This window comes from Gymnodraco acuticeps, unplaced genomic scaffold, assembly GCF_902827175.1.
Source record: "Gymnodraco acuticeps unplaced genomic scaffold, fGymAcu1.1, whole genome shotgun sequence".
NCBI classification, from domain to species: Eukaryota; Metazoa; Chordata; class Actinopteri; order Perciformes; family Bathydraconidae; genus Gymnodraco; species Gymnodraco acuticeps.
In genome coordinates, this window is record NW_022990701.1 from 4,241,313 (window position 1) to 4,263,869 (window position 22,557).

General features: G+C 40.3%; 1 protein-coding gene across 1 annotated transcript; it reads left to right on the forward strand.

The window, feature by feature from the left end:
* Positions 1-1,132: 1,132 nt before the first annotated feature.
* Positions 1,133-20,489, forward strand: ern2 (endoplasmic reticulum to nucleus signaling 2). The gene is made up of 24 exons (XM_034231511.1): positions 1,133-1,471; positions 2,428-2,545; positions 2,635-2,668; positions 2,876-2,948; positions 3,032-3,104; positions 3,214-3,336; positions 3,427-3,528; positions 4,428-4,487; positions 4,611-4,827; positions 5,812-5,890; positions 6,125-6,275; positions 6,816-6,949; positions 8,380-8,568; positions 9,986-10,139; positions 10,334-10,438; positions 12,219-12,309; positions 12,735-12,924; positions 13,824-13,920; positions 14,233-14,432; positions 15,023-15,170; positions 16,351-16,478; positions 17,232-17,355; positions 17,441-17,508; positions 18,279-20,489. The coding sequence occupies exons 1-24, from the start codon at positions 1,382-1,384 to the stop codon at positions 18,459-18,461; spliced, it is 2,931 nt and encodes a 976-aa protein (XP_034087402.1). The 5' UTR covers positions 1,133-1,381; the 3' UTR covers positions 18,462-20,489.
* Positions 20,490-22,557: the final 2,068 nt, after the last annotated feature.

Below are 22,557 nucleotides of genomic sequence, written 5' to 3' on the forward strand. Positions count from 1 at the left end.
AATAGTTTTTTTTTTTCTAAATAATTTTTTTATGGCGCCTGGCCCCATCAGAATAGGCTGACTGACGGCAAGGTTAATCATGTAGAGATATTGTTTTAGGTGGCCAAAAATACATTTGCTGATGCCCTTGTCAACAGCAGCACATTGTTTTGATTCTGTGCTGTCGGCTTCTCTTGGAAGATGCCACGCGTTAATTATGGTAGATAATACACTGACTACGGATAGGTACCTTATACAACTCCACCTCCAAACTATCCCTTTTACTAAGGTACATACAGCAATTTACAATGTTAAAAACAATATTTTGCAGGAAAATCTTCTCTACTCAAGTTTTTATTAAAGCTCAAACTCAAAAGATCTTACAGTTTAAAAATGTTGTTTTTATATTTTTTTGTATCACATTTCATTCACCAGTGTTCTTTATGTTCTCCCTCTGCTATTAATATAGCTATTGAGGAAGGCAATATAGCCAAACATATTTGGGGTACAAGCAGGTGTGACCTGATTTGTGTGTATGCATGTATATATCTATTATAGGCCTGTTTAATACAGTGTATTGGGCATGGGCAGATGTCACATAAATAGTACTGTTACTTATTTTGGGTCTTTCATAACAAGTTTACCCACTGATTGGGTCATTCTGCATCTTTAGCTCTAACAAAAATGTAGTGGAGTAAAAAGAAGGCCTAAAATATTTGCCCATGAAGTAATCTAAGCGCTTTTTCAGGTGCTCAAAGACACTTTACAGTGGTGATAAAAAGGAAATAAAATAAAATATAAAAAGTTGAATTGGATGGAAGTAGCAAATGGAAATAAAGAAATTGAGCCACAAGTACCTCAAATGTAAACAAGTTCACTTCTTGAGTAAATGTTCTTAGTAACAGCCCACAGGTGCTGTAGGGAGTGTATAGAGTGAACAAACAATACCGCCTCCACTACTTTCTATTGCACAAAAAGCCGTTCTTGTTGCGTTGCAACCGTTGCAACTGTCCTGCTGTCCGTTTCCACGTGTTCCAGTCGTTTCTCAGGCCCCGCCCCTTATGTACCAAACCTCTCCCCTCATTGGCTGGGACTCATGCCACTTCGTGCAGGAGACACGATTGACCCGCCTCCTCTCAGCTTGACAGTACGCTCAAGACGTCACTGGTTCCGTCCCAACACGGAAATATGGAAAAGTGACAAGTGAAGATTGTTATTATGGATTCAAAGCGGTGCTTCTAGCTCAGCTTTCACCGTTTGGACTACCAGAGCGATGTCAAAAGGCCGGTGTCGGTGCTAACTAATGTTGTGAGAGATGGACGCCTGCCGCGCTGGAAATGTAGAGAGAGTTCGACCTCTGTTGTTAGTTGAATAGCGTTTAGTCCTCGGTTTGTTCAGAGCCATGAAACAAAGTGTTGCGGGGGTCATGGGGGCTCTGGGACGACTGCTGCTGTCTCTCCTCCTGCTGTCCTGGGATGGCAAGCTATTTCAGGTATAAAGTTTCTACTGTGTATGGGTGTCACTTTTGTTGTTGTTGATGTTGTTGTTTTCTTGTTAAATACTGTTCGGGCAGAAGAGACTGCAACTGCCAACCCACTGTGTCTATTTCAGGCTCGAGTAGAGTTGCCAGGATATGATGATTAAGCGTTAAGTCCAAATTGCTTGAAGAAAGTTAATACTGTGTGTGTCTGTCTGTGTGTGTGTGTGTGTGTGTGTGTGTGTGTGTGTGTGTGTGTGTGTGTGTGTGTGTGTGTGTGTGTGTGTGTGTGTGTGTGTGCGCGCGCGCATGTGCGTGAGTGTGTATGTGTGTCTGAAGTTGTTCATTATCATATGCACAGACATTTCAATGTTTGCTATTGAAAACCTTGGTTGGACCCTCCAACAATGGTCATTAAATATGTATGTGACATAAAATATAGTTTGATATATTTGTGGCAGAAAGTTATTATATATATATGATATACTGTATACATACAGAGATATTTTTTGGTAAAAATCATTAGTGACCTGGATATCAACATCTAATTGAGGCTTACTGTGTAATAATTTCACACGCTGAGTTGAGTACAATATTTGAATTCAGTGTTTGCAATTGTTTGCTTGTGTGTGCTGCTCCTTTTTTTTTGTCGCCGGTTGCCATCCGTTGGTGGGTAAATATGGGAGTGGTGAACACACACGGTATAACATAGTTCCCAGTATAGGATATAGTGTTGGAAGGAGGAGGGGTTATCAGGATATCCTGCTTAATGAGAAACACAGTATGACTGTAATAGAGCACACACTTACTGCAGGGCAGGAGTGCCAACCCCTGGCTGAGATGACACACTCAAACACACACAGACACATGCTGTAGTCAAGCTGTGCTGGAATATCAGATATAGGACACGGTGACTGTCGGACCACTAGCTTACATTTTCTCTCTCTCTTCTCTTCCTGGCGGCCCATCAGGTTGGAGGGGTCAGATCAGTCACTCTCCCAGAATCCCTCCTGTTTGTCTCCACTCTGGACGGCAGTCTGCATGCTGTCTCCAAACAGTCCGGAGACATCAAGTGGACCCTCAGAGAAGGTTCATACACAAAAACATCAATACTGATCATAGACATTTGTTTCTATTTTAAAATAAGGCTCATGAAATTGTCTTTTAATTTCTTTCAGACCCTATTATTCAAGTACCCGTCTACCTCACAGAGTGAGTAACACACATGTAAAGATGCCACCAATTCCTAGGAGCATTGAAGTCCATTTTCCCATTATTTTGTTCAGGCTTAAACAGCTGTTTCTTTAAGATAAACATATTGATTGAGACAAAGGTCATGTAAAAGTATCCTGCTGAAAGAGGCAAGAGTAATGAAATATTTGAAATAATCAAAAGGCTGTATGAATGTTGTTTTTGTAGGCCCGGTTTTCTCCCAGACCCCAACGATGGCAGTTTGTATATCCTGGGTGGCAAACACAAGGAAGGCCTGATGGTAAACCATATAGCATATTTATTTGTATGTTAGTCTGTATTTGTGTACCATTTTATGACCCCTTTGTTTGGATGTACCTGCAGAAACTGCCTTTTACCATACCAGAACTGGTTCAGTCAGCTCCCTGCAGGAGCTCTGATGGTATCCTCTACACAGGTGAGATTGTGTGAGACAGTTGTCAGAGATGAGGAATGATAGGCACATAAATATCTTTGAATACTTCAATGCTATTCGATAATGTGTGTGTGTGTGTGTGCACTTGAAGGTAAAAAGCAGGATGTTTGGTTTGTGGTGGATCCTGAGACAGGCGAGAAGCAAACCAGTTTAACCACCTCCACCTCTGAATCCATCTGCCCCAACACTCCTCTGCTCTACATTGGACGCACAGGTATGTCTTGCACGAGAAATGCACACACACACAGCACAATTACGTCTGAGGTAATTTCATGCTCTCCTGCACTTTGTTTTTCTTCTCCAGAATACATGATAACCATGTTTGACACCAAGACACAGGAGCTGCGATGGAACGCTACGTACAATGATTACTCTGCTCCGCCTTACGATGAAAAACAGGACTACAGTACGTCTATCACACACACATTCAGTCATGCAGGGTTTAATAAACAGTATAATTGTTCTGTGTCAATATGATGACAACCCTGCAGAACCTGCTTGTAGTGTTTAACAGCAATATAAAACATGTAAACATATCTAGAACAAGTGCATTTGAGAGGAAGTACAGTGATATAGGTAATAACTGCACCTATTTGTGTTATGTTTGAGGAATATATTTAGTGGCAATGCTTAAGATTTAAATCCTGGTTGATTTGGGTTAACTAGAGCTGCACAATTAATCAACATTGTATCAAAATCGCAATATGGACTAGTGAATATTCAAACTGCAGTAAACGCAATATTTGGTAGATTTATGAAAACATTCTGAATGAAGCAAGTAACATCCTACAATTGGTATTGAAAAAAACCTTGTTGTGTATAGATTGTACTAAAAATCACACCTTCATCATTTTATTTATATCACAATTACAGTATCTATAGTTAAAATAATCACAACTCGTTTTTTTGCCAGAATATGCAGCCCTCTTGTTGAAAGCAAATGCCGTTTCATACTACAGTTCATAAAGTATATGAGAGTGTATGTAGTTAGTAGGCCGGCTGAGTATATACCTGCAGCTCTTCATCTCTCACCTCATTGTTCTATTACTCCCACACACATATTTAAAACTCAAAAAAGCAGAAAATGTCTAGTACAAATAAGAAATGTTGCTGCACTTTCTTCAGTAGGCGATAGCCCCAATCAAATGAAAGAGTTTAAGGATTATGCTGCCTTAGTGGATGTATTTGTTCTGTGTGTGCTTTCTCTTTTAATATTTATATTTAAAAGTAAACTACGTTCAAGATTGATTGAGGAGTTTCTTCAGCTTCTCTAATACTAACTTATCCTACCTGTTTGACTCCTAGAGATGGCCCATCTTGTGTCGAGCGGTGATGGTCTCGTTGTGACAGTTGACAGAGAAACAGGTAGGGGGAGGTGTGTGGTTTTTACTAAGTGAACATTTGATCATCTTCTATATGTGGGAGAGGTTGATGTGTTCCTCTATCTTCATCTCTACCTTCTCTCAAGTGTGTTTTGCTGTGTTTCAGGTGACGTCTTGTGGAGTCAGAATTACGGGTCTCCTGTAGTGGGGGTCTATCTGTACTCTGGTGACTCACTAAGACACGCCCCCCACCTGTCCCTCGCAATGGAAACGCTGCGCTTCCTCACCTTTTCCTCTGCAAACGACCAGGCAGACGCACACTCGACTCTGAAGTGGAGCTATCAGTTTGTGAAGGAGCAAGCCACGGCTCAAGCACAACTTGTGTAAGAGAAATGTTGTTATACATGACAGTGAGAGAGCTTTCAGCAGCAATGTATCTGTCGGATCACATTATTTATTGAAGTGGTAACTAGAAAAACTCTCAGACTGCTCAAAGCCTTGCCAACACTTTTCCAATTTGCCTCTACAACAAAAGGTATTATTCTAGTCACTCAAGTAAGTGATGATTCACTGACACATACATTAAATAGACAAGGCAGAGCAAGAACTGCTGAGTCTGTTATTTCCTCTTGGGTTATATTATAATCCACACTTCCCATCTATTTAGTACAGAGAAAGGGAAATAACTGTTAAAAGCTTGCCTTTATTCAGTTTATCCCTTGGTTAGGTCTGCTCTGCCACTAGTAATGCAGCATGGAGTACTAGTAGTGCGGTTTAATCTCCAGTAACTGCTGCTCTGATTTACAGCAGCAGTCAAACTGTCAGCTGGAGCTGTTGGAGGTGTCTGGTTATATCTTTTTAGGAACTCCTGCCAGCCAATCAGAAGCAACCGTTTTCTTTGGCTATATTGTAATGAAACATTTGGACTTCAAACTAATCTGTGTGGCGTTTTTGTTTCATTTATTTTTTATAGGTGGAAAAATAGTATAACAAAAGAACAGGAAATCGGTTGGTGTTAGATCAGAAAAACGTTATGACAAGTACACTTAAGTTAAACAGTTTATTTTTGAACAAGGAGGTTGAGATTGGTTGTTGTTTGGGACATGACAAGTATGATGAGGCAAGGTATAAGAGTTTTTTTTAATTTTTTCCTTTTTTCAGTTTAATCTCTCCGCTCGAATAACCAAGCCTTTGTCCGTATTATTTAATTTAATCATTTCCGCCTCTGGGCTAGGAAGGCAACATTTATTTCTTGTCGAGAATCCTATCAATATATACCATTTGATAAAAATCCGTAAATTTTCTAGGTTTTTCTAATATATAATTAATCGTTTGAGAGAATAACATGACCCTTTTTTCTCTTTAAGACCCACTCTTTATGTAGGAAAATTGGACTCCCACCTCTACGCCTCCACTTCCCTTGTTCACCATGGAGTCTCATTAGTGGTGAGTTTAGATATATAATATTTTTTTATGATATACCTGCATTCACACACCTAGTTTAATTTTTCTATTCAAGTGCCACGTCGAGCATCTTTGGTGATTCTCCCTTTTAACAACATTTTAAGTTGTTTCAGCGTATCAGATCAAGTCTGTCGGATAGTTATGAACTATTAAGGATAGAGGCAATACAAATATAGTTGTCATGTGACCAGTTTGTGCTTCTTGTTGTCATGGCAGCCTCGGGGACTGACCTTGGGTCGAATTGAAGGTCCGTTGACGGCAGGAGTGACGGTCAGAGAGGGAGGGGAGTGTGAGATCACACCGTTCACTGATGTGCGCTACCCACCGGGGAGCACCAACAGCCATAAGAACCAATGGCTGTTAATAGGTACACATACACACACACACACACACACACACACACACACACACACACACACACACACACACACACACACACACACACACACATTTAAAATGACAACAAGGTATTAATTATTCTTTTACTTAATCATATGATTCTGTAGTTGATACTGTTTGTTTGTTTTACGTGTTTAAATGTTTGTGTGTATGTTATTGGTTCAATCTTGGCACGGGTCCCTTATAAAAGAGATTTAATAATCTCAATGGGATCTATGGGTTTATTTTTATTTTTAACAATATGAGTAATAAAACAAGAGGAACTGTAAATCTACTTATCTAGGAAAAGTGAATCTGTCCTGGAACTGAATTATTTGTAAAATCGTGTGGAAACAAAGTCTCTAAATCAAACAGTTTACATTAGCCTGGTTTTTGGAAAGTAAGACTTCTGGCTCAAAATATTCTCACAACTGAAACATCTCTTTTATTTATTGACCAGACAAGAAAGTGACCCCAGCCCTGACATAAACACAGAGCCAGCTCACAATGTGTTATATCTGTGCTTCAGGTCACCATGAGCTGCCTCCAGTGGCTCACACCACCATGCTGAGGGATTTCCCTGTTGGCCTGCAGCGTTCGGGGGAGGCAGTCATCCCCCCCCGAACCTCTGCCTCCCCCGCCTCATACTACCATCAGCGCTACGTGAGTCTCAGCTCCAAATACCTCTGTATCACTACTGCTGTCTACACCTGAGTCAGTAAATCACAGGAATGGTATCGAACAATAATCCTATTTTATCTGGTTTTTAATGTCTATTATTGCGCACTTTAAGCTGCCTCAGAGATCCGGACATTAATGTGATAAACTTCTAACTGCATGCCAGAAACAGAAAGTCCTTTCCCCAGCAGGTACATTTACTGCGTTACAATCGCAAAGATCTGTGCAGACGTAAGGCAAAAATGAAAAGACTAGACCGGGATATTAAATAAAGAGGCAAACACACATTAATAACAAATAACAAATAAGTACCATGGTAAAAAGCTGTATTTAAGTAAGTAAACATAAAACTGTATTTTAGGAACCAGTAACATTAACAAATTGTAAATAAGTTGTCAAAATAAAGTGTAAATTGCACACATTACACAACAGATGTTAACACCCACTTACACTGAACAAAAATATAAACGCAACACTTTTGTTTTTGCTCCCATTTTTCATGAGATGAACTCAAAGATCTAAAACATTTTCTATATACACAAAATAACCATTTCTCTCAAATATTGTTCACAAATCTGAAAAAATCTGTGATAGTGAGCACTTCTCCTTTGCCGAGATAATCCATCCCACCTCACAGGTGTGGCATATCAAGATGCTGATTAGACAGCATGATTATTGCACAGGTGTGCCTTAGGCTGGCCACAATAAAAGGCCACTCTGAAACGTGCATTTTTGCTTTATTGGGGGGGGTCTGGGGGGGGGTCCGAAAACCAGTCAGTATTTGGTGTGAGGGTTAGGGTTAGGGTTAGGGTAATGTTGTGAATCGAGTGGCCCATGGTGGTGGTGGGGTTATGGTATGGGCAGGCGTATGTTATGGACGACGAACACAGGCCATTCGATTCACAACATTACCCTAACCCTACCCCTACCCCTCACACCAGATACTGACTGGTTTTCGGACCCCCCCAGACCCCCCCAATAAAGCAAAAATGCACGTTTCAGAGTGGCCTTTTATTGTGGCCAGCCTAAGGCACACCTGTGCAATAATCATGCTGTCTAATCAGCATCTTGATATGCCACACCTGTGAGGTGGGATGGATTATCTCGGCAAAGGAGAAGTGCTCACTATCACGTTCTAACCCTAAGCGTCCTTGGGTTTCGTGAAAGGCGCTATATAAATTGAAATTATTATTATTATCACAGATTTTTTCAGATTTGTGAACAATATTTGAGAGAAATGGTTATTTTGTGTATATAGAAAATGTTTTAGATCTTTGAGTTCATCTCATGAAAAATGGGAGCAAAAACAAAAGTGTTGCGTTTATATTTTTGTTCAGTGTAGGTTGCAAATAATAAGTGAAACCTCCTCACGTTTCCACTGTTTCCCATCCTTGTTGTCTTATTGTGTCCTTCAGTTCGATGCAGTTGCTGATAGCCATGGTGACACCCATGCTAACAGAGGAGGGGTTGATGGGAAGATGTCGGGACAGGCCCAGAGGCCGGCCGCTGTGCTGCCCTTCTCCATGACCCAGGACCGCCTGACTCTGGCTGTCATCACGCTGCTGCTGGGAGGGTGGCTGGCCTTCGTCTTCACGTACCCCCTTGTGAGTTTGTGTGTCTGCAGTTTTTCAGGTTTTATTCTCAAAAATAATTGTTTGGAATTTGGTGCCAAAATATGAATAATAATAAAGTTTCAATTGAAGAATGTGTGAAGCTTAATTGCTCACAAATGCTTTGGTCCTAAGATAGACCATGAAACAATGAAAGGACAATAATGCAACATAGAAAAATTCCTAGATTCATGTCTCAATAAGTGTATCTAACAAAGCACTTCGTTACTAAGATAGTGATTATATGCAGTGACGTGTGGTGACGTTCATGGCTGGTGAGGCACTGACTCTTTCAGAGTCAGATTTACAAATATTATATTTTGACCTTAATCGAAATGTTCGTTTATTTTCAAAAGCTTTTTTAGTCTGATGCTTCGATTCATTTTAAACAGACTGTTCAACAAAAGGATACCCCAAATCTAAATATTGGATTGTTCTTTCTTAGTAAGATCCCATGTTCATTACAATTGGGGTCTTACCTTGACTTGAAGATGAAGTCCATGCTTTCCTTCTGGACAACAATCTCCATTACATTTTTGTAAAAGTCCTCCTTATCTCCCTCTAGTTTCAAAACAAAAGTCTAGTTTGTTGTTTGCGTCTACCGTCTCCACGTAGAATAACAGTAGCAACAAGAATATGTGGGCTCACGTGCGCCCCCTTCAGTGCGGCAGAGGTTATGGCTGCCTCTCCAGGTGCTTTTTTCATTGCCGTTGTATGATGAGACCAGCGGGCCTAAATATCATATATACGTGAAATAAGTTCTTTAGAGACTATGGATGGCGAGGATAAATGTAATAAAGGGATCTACAAACATTACATTGGTGACAGGCATGCGCTTAGGGCCCGCTTTCCAGCCAGTTTCTGTGGGGTGACGCATTCTGAGGTGAGGCAGAGCTCATCTGTGCCTCACCTCACCCCACAGTAACTGGCTTGAGCGCGCTCACAAAATAAGTGCCCGCGCTACATTAGTGCCCGCGCTCCAGCCAGTTACTGTGGGCTTACGAGAGGCAGAGCTCGTCCCTGCCTCACTTCTTATCGCTACCCGTAGTTGTAGCGGAGCTCGGCCAATTTGCTGATTTTGACTATAAAAAGCGATTGGAATCATACAGAAATCACACTTACAACACAGCTCAGTGGAGACATTTTATTATTATTACTATTTAGTTTTTCTTTAGTTGTTTTTCCGTTACAAAACAACGTTTTCTCTTTTTTTTATCAGTGTTTTACCTTATTTTTAAAACATTTGTGCTGATAAGCGGTTTCTGTGATTTGTATTGACACTGTTGCAAAGGACAGTGATATGGTCTTATAATCTCTCTCAAGAAACGCTCCGGTTATCATCCTTTTTTATGACTGATGTCTCAAACTCCATCTTATTACAGAGTTTTTCAATCTGTATGTGATTCTCCAGCGTGCAGCTCATCAGCTGAAAGCTCAGAGGCAGATGGAGGAGGCGTTTGAGTCTCGTCTCCAGCGCATGCAGACCAACATGCAGACCAACATGCAGACAATGAGCTCCGTTTCTTCAGATACAACGCTTTCTACTGACACAAACCTCTCCAGTGGTAAGTCACCTATAACAACAAGTTCCATACTATTCTCTTTTTCCTATATTTATACCTTGGGAACAGGGTCGATGCTTTAACATGTTTCTTTCAATTTCACTTGAGAACTGAAGCATTAATAGAACATATTAAGTAGTGTTGAAGCAGCATATTTGACTGACTTCTACACTGTATGTTCACTTTCCTTTATTCAGACTCTCAGCCTGCCTCAGCTGACCCTCCACCAAGTCCTCACACTCACAGCAGCAGCACCTCAGATGTCGATTTAAATGTCACGTCTGCGTACAACCTTACAGCAGGTAACACAACAGACTGTGTATTGTTTCCTTTTGCCGCTCATCATTACATTACATTGCATTTAGCTGACGCTTTTATCCAAAGCGACTTACAATAAGTACGTTCGACCAACAAAATACAAACTTGAAGAAAACAGAATCATATAAGTACATCTGGTTTCATAGAGCAAAAACATTTCAAGTGCTACTCAACTGGCTTTAGATAAGCCAGTCCTTTATTAGTATATAAGTGCTTTGTTAATAGTTCTATTGCTCGAAGTGGAGTCGAAAGAGATGAGTTTTCAGTCTGCGCCGGAAGGTGTGTAAGCTATCTGCTGTCCTGATGTCAATGGGGAGCTCATTCTACCATTTTGGAGCCAGGATAGCAAACCCACGTGTTTTTGCTGATGGCAACTTGGGTCCCCTTCGCAGTGAGGGTGCAGCCAGCCGTTTGGCTGATGCAGAGCGTAGTGCACGCGCTGGGGTGTACGGTTTAACCATGTCCTGGATGTAGGAAGGGCCAGATCCATTCGCAGCATGGTACGCAAGTACCATTGTCTTGAAGTGGATTCTAGCAGTTACCGGAAGCCAGTGGAGGGAGCGGAGGAGCGGCGTGGTGTGGGAGAATTTAGGAAGGTTGAAGACCAGACGAGCCGCTGCATTCTGGATGAGCTGCAGAGGTCGGATGGCACATGCAGGTAGACCAGCCAGGAGGGAGTTGCAGTAGTCTAGGCGTGAGATGACGAGAGCCTGGACCAGAACCTGCGTGGCTTTCTGGGTCAGCTGGGGACATATCCTCCTGATGTTGTAAAGCGTGTATCTGCAGCAGCGGGTTGTAGCAGCGATGTTTGCAGTGAAGGACAGTTTGTTATCTAGGGTCACACCCAGATTCCTTGCAGTCTGAGTCGGGGAAACAACAGAGGTGCCGATGTTGATTGTTAGGTCAAGAGTGGGACAATCTTTTCCCGGAAGGAAAAGCAGTTCAGTCTTGTCAAGGTTGAGCTTGAGGTGATGATCAGACATCCACTGAGAGATGTCAGCTAGACAAGCAGAGATGCGTGCGACGACCTGGGTCTCGGAGCGGGGAAAGGACAGGATTAATTGGGTGTCGTCAGCGTAGCAGTGGTATGAAAAACCATGCGGGCTAATGACAGATCCGAGCGAGTTTGTGTACAAGGAGAAGAAGAGGGGACCAAGAACAGAGCCCTGAGGGACCCCTGTAGTTAATTGACAAGGGTCGGACTCCGACCCTCTCCAAGTAACCCTGTAGGTGCGGTCTTTGAGGTATGAGGTGATGAGGGAAAGTGCAGAGCCTGAAACTCCAAGTTCTTGGAGAGTGCGAAGGAGGATCTGATGATTCACCGTGTCGAATGCAGCAGACAGGTCCAAAAGGATGATGACAGAGGAGAGGGAGGCTGATTTAGCAGTGTGCAGTTCCTCAGTGACAGCAAGGAGGGCAGTTTCTGTGGAGTGACCTGCCTTGAAACCAGACTGGTGCGGATCCAGAAGGTTGTTCTGATTGAGATAACAGGAGAGTTGTTTAAAGACAGCGCGTTCAAGTGTTTTAGACAGGAACGGGAGGAGAGAGACAGGCCTGTAGTTTATAACATCTGACGGGTTGAGAGTGGGTTTCTTTAGGAGAGGGTTTACTCTTGCCTCCTTGAGACTGTTTGGAAAGTGACCAGAAGTTAGAGAAGTGTTGATGAAATGGGTGAGAAATGGTAGAATATCAGGAGCCATAGTCTGAAGGAGGAGTCATTAACAGGAGATTTATTTATTTCTGCTTCCTTCTTGCCTTTCGCAGAAGGAAACAGTGAGGAGGTGCATGTTGGGAAAATCTCCTTCACTCCATCTGAGGTGCTTGGACACGGCACTGCAGGAACTTTTGTCTTCAGGTACTGTATGTGTATTTAACACAGCACTATTTCACATTTCAGGATACTTAATCAGCCAACTATATTTGTGTATTTGCACGTTTTAGATGGTGCAAGGCAATGACCTAATGACAGCTACATTTAAATCAGCCATAACAACCAAACCAAAAACCAAATAGATTTGTACCTTTACCTTTCCATAAGAGATATAAAAACATCTCTCCAGTGAAAATGACCTAGTTTTCCTACCACATTGAAAAATAAAACCGATATCTATTTGACAGTAGGCTTTGAAAAATTGCCAAAGCTCATAAAACAGCTTTGAGTTCTGGGTTGACGATTCAAAACCTGAACATGTTTAATAACTCTGAGATAAACTCTATTGTTCCGTGGCACATGCAGTACTAGGCATAATATGTTATGGTTCTCTGTTTTTGGGACCTCAGGGGTAATTTTGATGGACGGCAGGTAGCGGTGAAGCGAATACTGCCGGAGTGTTTCGAGGTAGCAGAACGTGAGGTGCAGCTGCTCCGAGAGTCTGACACTCATCCGAATGTCATCCGATATTTCTGCACAGAGAGAGACCGCCTCTTCACCTACATCGCCATCGAGCTGTGCACCGCCACCCTGCAGCAGGTCCGCACTGAAGGGCCCTTTGTTACTCAAAGCTAGAGTTATTAAGCCTGTGTTACATCGAATTCTTTAACAGAACCTTTTTTAATGCCTCAACTGTGAACAAATGAAATCAAAAACTGAGCAAATTCTCCAATAATTAAAAAGAAAATGCTGTTAAAGGTGGGATAGGTAATTTTGGAGAAACCAGCTCGAGTGCGCTAGAATTTGAAAATACACAGCCGGAAAAAATCTGCCACTTCCTTACAGAGCCCCTCTTCCAACACACACGAACGCGCACATGACCAATGAGGGCACGAGATACGTTTGTGCCCCGATGGGAGGCTGACAGGCAGGTAGGCCATCCAGTTATTTTAGCCGGGCCGGCTCAGATGATTGGTCGTGCTTTTTACAGTACTACGGCTTCCACAGATGACATTTGTTATTTTATTATTTTGTCAAACACTTAAGATATTCATTGCTATCGGGATGTTAAGAGCATTCCATGGAATATAACAAAAAGTGTATCTCGAGCCGGTTTCTCAAACTTACCTACCCCACCTTTAAGCAAGAGCAAAAACATTTTTTAAATCTGTTTTTAGTTTGATATTCTACTCAGGGAGAGAGAGAAGGGAGTAACAGCAAATGTGTGTTGAATACTAAGGTAAAAGTGAAAATGTTTATGAAGTAATGAGTGTATGGTTAATAAGACTAGGATTATTACTGCACGAGTTCTATGAGAGTTTGTAAACTGAATTTGTTTTTGGTATGGTTAACTGTTGTTAAACTTGGCCCATAACCAACTTTACTTCATCAAGAGTTTTTTCTCACATGTTAGCTAGTAAAGGGTGAGTCATTTTAGGGGTGAAGTGTGATTTCGTAACAAAACTAACGTGTTTTTTGTGTGTCTTTGTTCCCTGCAGTATGTGGAGGATCCGTCTGGTTTTCCTCAGCTGAATCCGATAACTCTGCTGGGGCAGACCATGTGTGGCCTCTCACACCTCCACTCCCTCAACATAGGTAACACATAGATAAATACAAGCATATAAGTACACACATTATGTTTCTATTGTATTACCCACAGAGACAGAAGGCACTGCAGTGCTGCAATCTTACTTTTCATGAATATTTCTTCATATATTTGGTTATTACATTTTATTAATTTATTTTAATATTGACTATTTATTGTTTTTCTCTTATGGAGCCAGCTAAAGTAATTCACTAAATTGTACTTTTAACAATGAATATATTGAAACTTAAATCTTGCATATCTTAAACAGCTAAGCATTGTTCCTTCATTTCTTCTTGGCTCTCCATCGTCTCTCCCTGTAGTCCACCGTGACCTGAAGCCCAGAAACATCCTCCTGTCTGGTCCCAGTGCGCTGGGGCAGGTCAGAGCGCTCATCTCTGACTTTGGACTCTGTAAGAAGATCCCAGAGGGCCGGTGCAGCTTCTCTTTGAGGTCAGGAATCCCGGGAACTGAAGGGTGGATCGCTCCTGAAGTACTGCGGGATACTCCGGGAAACAAACCGGTACGATGCACACACAGATCTGACATACTCCAGAATGTATTTCTTTGATGCTCAGTCAACTTGATAATTAAAATAGACACAGTTGGAAAAAAAAACATATGATAATTCAGGTTTAAATGTAGATTAAGGAGTTTATTATTACGATTTTTTTTAAAGCAACTACAAATCACTTTTATTTTGTGTTGAATTGGCCGGCCCTCGTGGAAAAAAGTGCTCATGTTACCCATGACAACCATCAATCGCCTCATGTCCTAAAGATCTCCATCTGGCATAGAGTAGGTTAGCCTTTAGCCTTTAAGCTCAGATTGAGACCTAAAAACAGTTCTCAAAATGCATTTCATAAATAAAATAGACATTTAGTTTGACTCTTATTTCCATTCTGCGCTCTATCAATATCCCTCTTAAGTTTTCTGTTTTTTGCTTAATTTGTTTCTTTTTCTCTTTGCTATTTTTACCCCAGTAGTTATATTTACTTTTTAAAATTAAATACAGTTTTTTTCGTCCCAAAAATACATATAAAAGCAAAAGATGATAAACACTGACGTAGAAGAATTTGTAGGTGCTCAGTGTTCCTCCTCTCCCCTGTACAGACGGCAGCGGTGGACGTCTTCTCGGCAGGCTGCGTGTTTTACTACGTGGTCAGCAGGGGGCAGCACCCCTTCGGTGATAAGTTAAGACGGCAGGTGAACATCCTGTCAGGAGAATACTCACTCTCGCATTTTATGGAGGATATACCTGGTGAGAAAAGTAAATGTCTATGGGTCCTTCTCAGGTCGATTATTTTCATTTCCTCGCTCCTCTGTATCACCGGAAGTTGATTTGTCTGCGCCATCTTGAGTACCGTCCCATGGCGCTTATTTCTGCCAGAGGATCGAGGATCGAGGAATCACCAGACCATCCTCCGATGAAATCCACAGATACTCGCCCCGCCCCCTTACTGTGTATCGCTCGCTGATTGGACGATGATCTGATGCTTCTTGACATGAAAGCTGTTTCCCAGCGGAGTGAAGAAAATACATGAAACTCACGAGAGTCACTCCTCAGTTTATACTGTGTTTTGTTTCAATTCATGTATCATTTAGTTACAAATATGTGATATATCTGAACAAAAAAGTGGTCAAAAAATGTTTTATTCATTTATTGGAAACATTTTCATGATGGCGTTTATCATTTTTGAGAATGAGTTCTTATTTTATTTAATGTATTTGGGTCTACAACAGATGATACAAATGTTTGTGTCAGTAAATGTGTGGCGGGGGTGTTTGTGAAAATAACGGGGACAGAGCTGCTGTCAGACGATCAGCTGTGCGGCGTCATCACAAACGGACGTCGCTTCACGTGATCATCCGGAAAAAAGGACGTCCCATTGCTCTTAAAACTCATTTCCCTGCTTCTCGTGGTTTCCTTGCGTCTCTCCATGCTTCCCTGGTGGGAGGGACTAGTCGCAGGGAAACGACGCAAGTGAGGGAAGCAACGATTCCATTTAATCGACCTGAGAAGGACCCTATGTGTCTTGTTTCATGCATAAGCTTGCATTTGTTTTATTCCAGATTTAAAGCTAGTTTAGTCAATTCCTACACAAAATCTCTACATAACATTCTCAAATAAAGAGATTTTAATTTACTAATACTTGCCTGTCCTGCATTTGAAAAAAGAGTTCTAAAACATCATGGTTAGTCACTCTTCAACAAGCTAACCATCCTGCAAATAGGCTCAGGGCTCCAGAGATTTAACTTGAGCTTCTTCAGTAGAACTGTCTCTCAAGATGAGTCACTTGAATATAACCACCGTTTATTTCAGGGTTTACATGTATTATATGTTGCAGGCAGTATTGTAGACAGTATAAATCACAAAGATCAGCTGATGTCCCAAGCACTGAAAACACATAAAACCTGAACATGCTTCTCATGAATTACAGACGACGTCATAGCACATGATCTGATCGAGCGGATGATCTGTGCCGAGGCGGGGTCCCGGCCCTCCACCGCCTGCGTCCTCAAACATCCGTTCTTCTGGAGCCCTGAGAAGCAGCTGCTGTTTTTCCAGGTAAGGTCCTTCAGTTGGTCATAGACACACAAAGGAACAGCTGGCTCCCTCGTGATACAATGACTCCTGTTTGTATTACTACAAGTTATTTCTTCCTGCTTAAAAAAAGCGGATTTTCATTTTCACTGAACCGGAAATGTTCAAGAGTTTTGGGGTTTTCCAGAAAGGTTTAGTTTTGATATCAAGCTTTAGTTTTACACTAGTTTTAGACTATAACTAAAACTATTATGAATTAGTCATTAGTGTTTATCAGTTATTTATTTAGGTTATATCATTTCTGTTTAGTTTTGATTTCCTAAAGAATATTGACGATTAAACCATTTTTTACTGCTTTTTACAGTTTTTTGTTTACAATAATTACCCTAGGTAGTGTAGTGTTGTTACCTGTTTGCTATTTGCTAAGCTGTGTGTGTGTGTGTGTGTGTGTGTGTGTGTGTGTGTGTGTGTGTGTGTGTGTGTGTGTGTGTGTGTGTGTGTGTGTGTGTGTGTGTGTGGTGTGTGTGTGTGTGTGTGTGTGTGTGTGTGTGTGTGTGTGTGTGTGTGTGTGTGTGTGTGTGTGTGTGTGTGTGTGTGTGTGTGTGTGTGTGTGTGTGTGTGTGTGTGTGTGTGTGTGTGTGTGTGTGTGTGTGGGTGTGTGTGTGTGGTGTGTGTGTGTGTGTGTGTGTGTGTGTGTGTGTGTGTGTGTGTGTGTGTGTGTGTGTGTGTGTGTGTGTGTGTGTGTGTGTGTGTGTGTGTGTGTGTGTGTGTGTGTAGGACGTGAGTGACCGCATCGAGAAGGAGCCCGCCGACAGTCCAATCGTGGTCAGACTGGAGACAGCAGGACGAGCCGTGGTTCGGACCAACTGGAGGATGCACATCTCAGTGCCTCTGCAGACAGGTAACCACACAGCATCCATTACTGCTCTGTTTACACCTGTGCAGGATGACAAAGCCTTCAATGGTCTGTAACCTTCCTGTTTCAGACTTGAGGCGGTTCAGGACGTATAAAGGAAACTCAGTCAGAGATCTGCTGAGAGCCATGAGGAATAAGGTCAGCGTTTACTTTTCTTTGGGATGTACCAAATAGACTGAAGCTTCATACACAATGTTGACCTTTTGATTCAATCGTGAATTCTTTTTTTTCATTCTGTTAAACTCTGTATTGCATAGTTGCAGATAAAGAATATGCTACACTGATATTATTAATGTTATATTATTTATTGATCTCGATTGACGTGGTAGAATTGTTTCCGGCACGTGTTATTCCAACCTCTCCAATAATGGTCCAAAAGTGAAAGTATATTGAAGTCATCATATCAAATAATCACAACAGCATGTTTTGTTTAACACAAACTTCTGCTTTAATCCATATTGGTTGGTGTTAGCGTTTAGCCTTTTAAAACCTTTACTGTTGTCAAAAAACGGTTTGACTTTTCTCAAAGGGAGGCATGCACCGTAGTAAGGGCTGTTATATATATATATATATATATATATATTACTTATATATAACCACAATAATATTATAGTAAATTAATTATTAGACTAAAGAAGTTTACAAAATAATATAATGCTTTTCTGCATTCGCTTGGTTCTCCATCAAGAGGTCATCTCTTGACTGATGTTGACCAACCTGTTACAGAAAGTTGGTAATTTATTGAATCTCTTTATTGATTGTTCTGACGTCCTAAAATAAGACATTAGAAGATCATTTCTACCTCAATAGGAGCTTCAATGTAAACATCCAGTACAGCCCTACACTTTAATTTATTTGTTACAACCATCCTAACTTTAACGCCTGTATGTGTTCATCCCCCCCTGCAGAAGCATCACTACCACGAGCTGCCTCCGGAGGTGCAGGAGACGCTCGGAGAGCTGCCCGAAGGCTTCATCAGCTACTTCACATCACGGTTTCCACGGTTACTGATGCACACACACGCAGCTCTGCACATCTGCTCACATGAGAGACTGTTTCACCCCTACTATCTGCACCCCAACACCAAATAGTAATGACATGGCTCTGCACTCTATACTCACACACACACACACACACACACACACACACACACACACACACACACACACACACACACACACACACACACACACACACACACACTATTGTGCAATTTTGTGAGCAAGAGAAATCGCTGACAGTGCCCCGTTATTGCTTTTGTAAAGCCCTTACCGTTTTTGAGGGGGAAGATACAGTGCTGTGAAAAAGGTTTTATATGGCTTGAGTTGCTTTTATAGATTTATCCTGTTGTTATGCAGCTGTTGAAGAAAGTATTGTAGGATTTAATTAGAAGGCACTCAAAATGCATCTCTCCACAAAAGCTACATACATTTTTTATTTGAATAATATACAACGTTTTTAAACTACATCTTTGTTTTCAATTAAATGAATATTTCAGCAACATTTTACTTAAAAGTCCCAAACATGTTCAAAACACGAGGGATATTTTAGTTTTAATGAAGTGTCGTCTGATTTTGTATGAGAGGTACTAAACATGGTTAAGGGAATAGATTTTTTATAAATAGCAGCAACAAATATAGTGTCCTCGGTTATGGCCCTGGTCAGAGCATTAATTACATTAAATGACATGACATTACATGTCACTTGTTAGCAGTGGCGAACCGTGTCTATCACAACTGGACCTTCTGTAGACACAAGGATTAAAAAACACACCTGTTTGACAACATATATTATCTCAGAGGCGTTTTTGTTTATTTATTATTTTGCATATTTAAGAACGAGATTAACTGGAAACAAAAGGGGGGGGGGGTTTGTGTCTCACCGACTACTACCAACTATTTTTGAAATTGGTCCAGTATTGAGCGAAGGAGCTGCAAACGGCAGCCGCTTAACAGCATGTTGTTTAATCAAATACATTTTTCAGTAGAGATGGAATTCAATAGATAAAAATATCGTTGGCACATTTTTAAACTGTTTAGAAAGGACCATACAGATAAAAAAACAAATGTTTCTGTCATTGTGTCTAACCAAGACTTGCTCAGGGAGAACTCTTGTTCTGATATCTCCCGTTGCATCCACACTGTTGAAATCAGCATAATAATAAGCCATGACTTTGTAAATTATTTAGATAACACCGAGCTCACTCCTCTCCTGTCTTCTGGAAACAAGTCACACGGCACATTAATAAACATCCCTAAATGTATAAAAACACTTTTAGACCTCTTCGGGGTTATCCCTCATGTTGAAAGACACTTTTAATAACAATCTGAGCCTGCATTTCGCAAAAAACACATTTTCTGTGGACTTCAATTGACTGCCATCTGTAGCTCTCTCACTCAATACTGTTCCAATTAAAAAAGTGTCTTTCCTATTAGTCACTTAGACACAAAGAAATGAAAAATATGGTCTAGGTTGAAGGAATACCAACTTCTCCCCTTAAATAGCACCACTTGTGAGATGCACACAGTGTGTCACAGCACTCGGCATCTCAGACACTGGACAACAGGTTTGATGGATGATTCAACTTGTGCTGCTGTTACACGATTTTTTTGTCATAGGATGAATCCCGGTTTCTTCGATGCTGCTGTGCTTTTTCAGCTCCTCTACCAAAGACTCAACAATATTTACCTTGCCATTTGTTTTCATGTTTTTGTTATGTGTGTCTGGATGTAGCTACACTGACTGAAGAATGTGCTGAGCCTTTCAGTACATGAAGCGTAAAATAATATGATTGACACTGTAAAAATGTGGGCAATCTGCAAGTGTGCAGGCAACATTGTAACATGCTACATTTGCCCATTTCATTTTTATTTAAAGATATTTTACATTTCCCTTCAACAGATATGTTTCTCTTGAATCTCAGCATTGCTTGAACTTTTTGATCCTAAAAATATGCACCTAAATGCTCCCAGATATATGTGAAATATCTTTCAGTAACTACTGGATGAAGGTTTTTTGCATTGGTCTGCAGTAGAATGAATGATGAAGAATCACACTTTTGTACTTTTTTGAGTGAATTAAACTGATGCTTTGGGTGTGCCAAAGATGAGTAAATCAAATCTTGTCGTCAGTTTGTAAACAGAGGAAGAGAAACTGTAAGATACATATTGGTCTTTACTTGACCAGTTCAATAAGAAAGGGTTTGAAAAAAGAAAGTGACAATTATTTTTGATGATTCTTTTTTATACTTATTTGAGAAAAGTGAGATTGAAAATATTCAATACACAAAATGTAACACAAGGCTTATTTGATACATCAGAGCAAAGACACAATCAGTTTAAAGGACATATTGTTGTCTTTTCTCTTGATAAATTAAAGCTGAAGTCACAATTCCAATGAGTTGATTGGAGGTCATTCGGATCAGCTGTTGACTGTGTGGAGACTGGCTCCTAATGAAGAAGTGAGAGCACCTTGAGGCAATTTTCCTCTCGGCCAATCAGATTGTGCCTAGGCCCTCATGTCACTGGCTTAATAGAGTAAGGGACTCAAACAGCCAGTCTGGTCCTTCCTGAGCTGAATGCACACCTCACTGTTTCCAGAAACTCTCGTTTTCTTTTTGAGAATTCTTTGATGTCTCACTTACTTTTCTAATGGGGGGGAATTTGATCATTCTCAAAACTAGCTGGAGTGATTATTAAAAAACTTTAAGGCTTCCTGCACCATGCCAAAGATACTATAAGTGAAAGAGGTTATCCATAACTATAATCAACTATTATCAAAGTTGAATTTGTTTTTATTGAAACAACACCCTTTTATACAATGCTACAATTGGGCAGTGACGGAGGAGCTTTTTTTGTGTTTTAAGCGACTGTTAAGTGATTTAAGTAGCTTCCATTGTTTAATATTATGGTTGTCTTGTGAACAGCATGACAAACAGTAGTCGGGATGAGTGGAAATCGTAGTATGAGAAATGTCCCAGTTTATGAAAACAGGAATTTCCAAGATTAAACGGGACACTTCTGAAAGTTTTGGACTGATGTAGAGCATTCATTCCCAAACTGTGGTACATGTACCACTGGTGATGCTTCTAGTAGAGTTGCACTCTAACTACCCAAGCCCCCAACTTAAAAACCTTTTTTTATAGAAGCCAACATCTATTTATAAGATATTCACAATGCATTGCATGATTAAGAGTCCCTTTAAAAAAACAAAACGTATTTGTTCCTAAGGCCATAAAATGCCACCTTCACAAAAACTGCTATAAAAATATGATATATTAATATTTATTTCCACTTTCAAAGAGTCAGTCTTTTAAAACTACTCCAGCCTGACATACACATATGAAAAATGAATTATATTTTGGGGATTTTAACCCTTTAAATGCCAGTTTGTTGAAAAAACTCCACAGTTTTTTTATTGAAAAAAACTAAAAAATAGAATAATTTTCAAAAAATAAATTTCAAGGAATATTTGATTATTGTTATTATTAGGTCCCTATATTGGTCAAGGATTGGCAGCAAAATAAATTTGAATGCATTGTTATTTTTTTTGCAGTGTCAGATTTAAACAAAAACTCACACTCGTGTTCCTGAGGCCTGAAAATGCCACCTTCACAAAAACTGTTATAAAAATATGATATATTCATATTGTTTCCCACTTTTAAAGAGTCAGTCTTTTAAAACTACTCCAGCCTGACATACACATATGAAATATGAATTATATTTTGGGGATTTTAACCCTTTAAATGGCAGTTTGTTGAAAAAACTCCACAGTTTTTTTTATTGAAAAGAACAAAAAACTAGAATAATTTTCAAAAAATAAATTTCAAGGAATATTAGATCATTGTTATTATTAGGTCCCTATATTGATCAATGATTGGCAGCAAAATAAATTTGAATGCATTGTTATTTTTTTTGCAGTGTTAGATTTAAACAAAAACTCACACTCGTGTTCCTAAGGCCAGAAAATGCCACCTTCACAAAAGTTGCTATAAAAATATGATATATTCATATTTGTTCCCACTTTCAAAGAGTCAGTCTTTTAAAACTACTCCAGCCTGACTAAAATGAATAATACAAGATCATTTTGAACCAGAAAAACATTTATTTTACAAAGATGAACATTGAATGAACACTGTGAGAGTCCAGCTCAGGTGGAGCAGGGGCTGCAAATGGACAGACTGTGGTC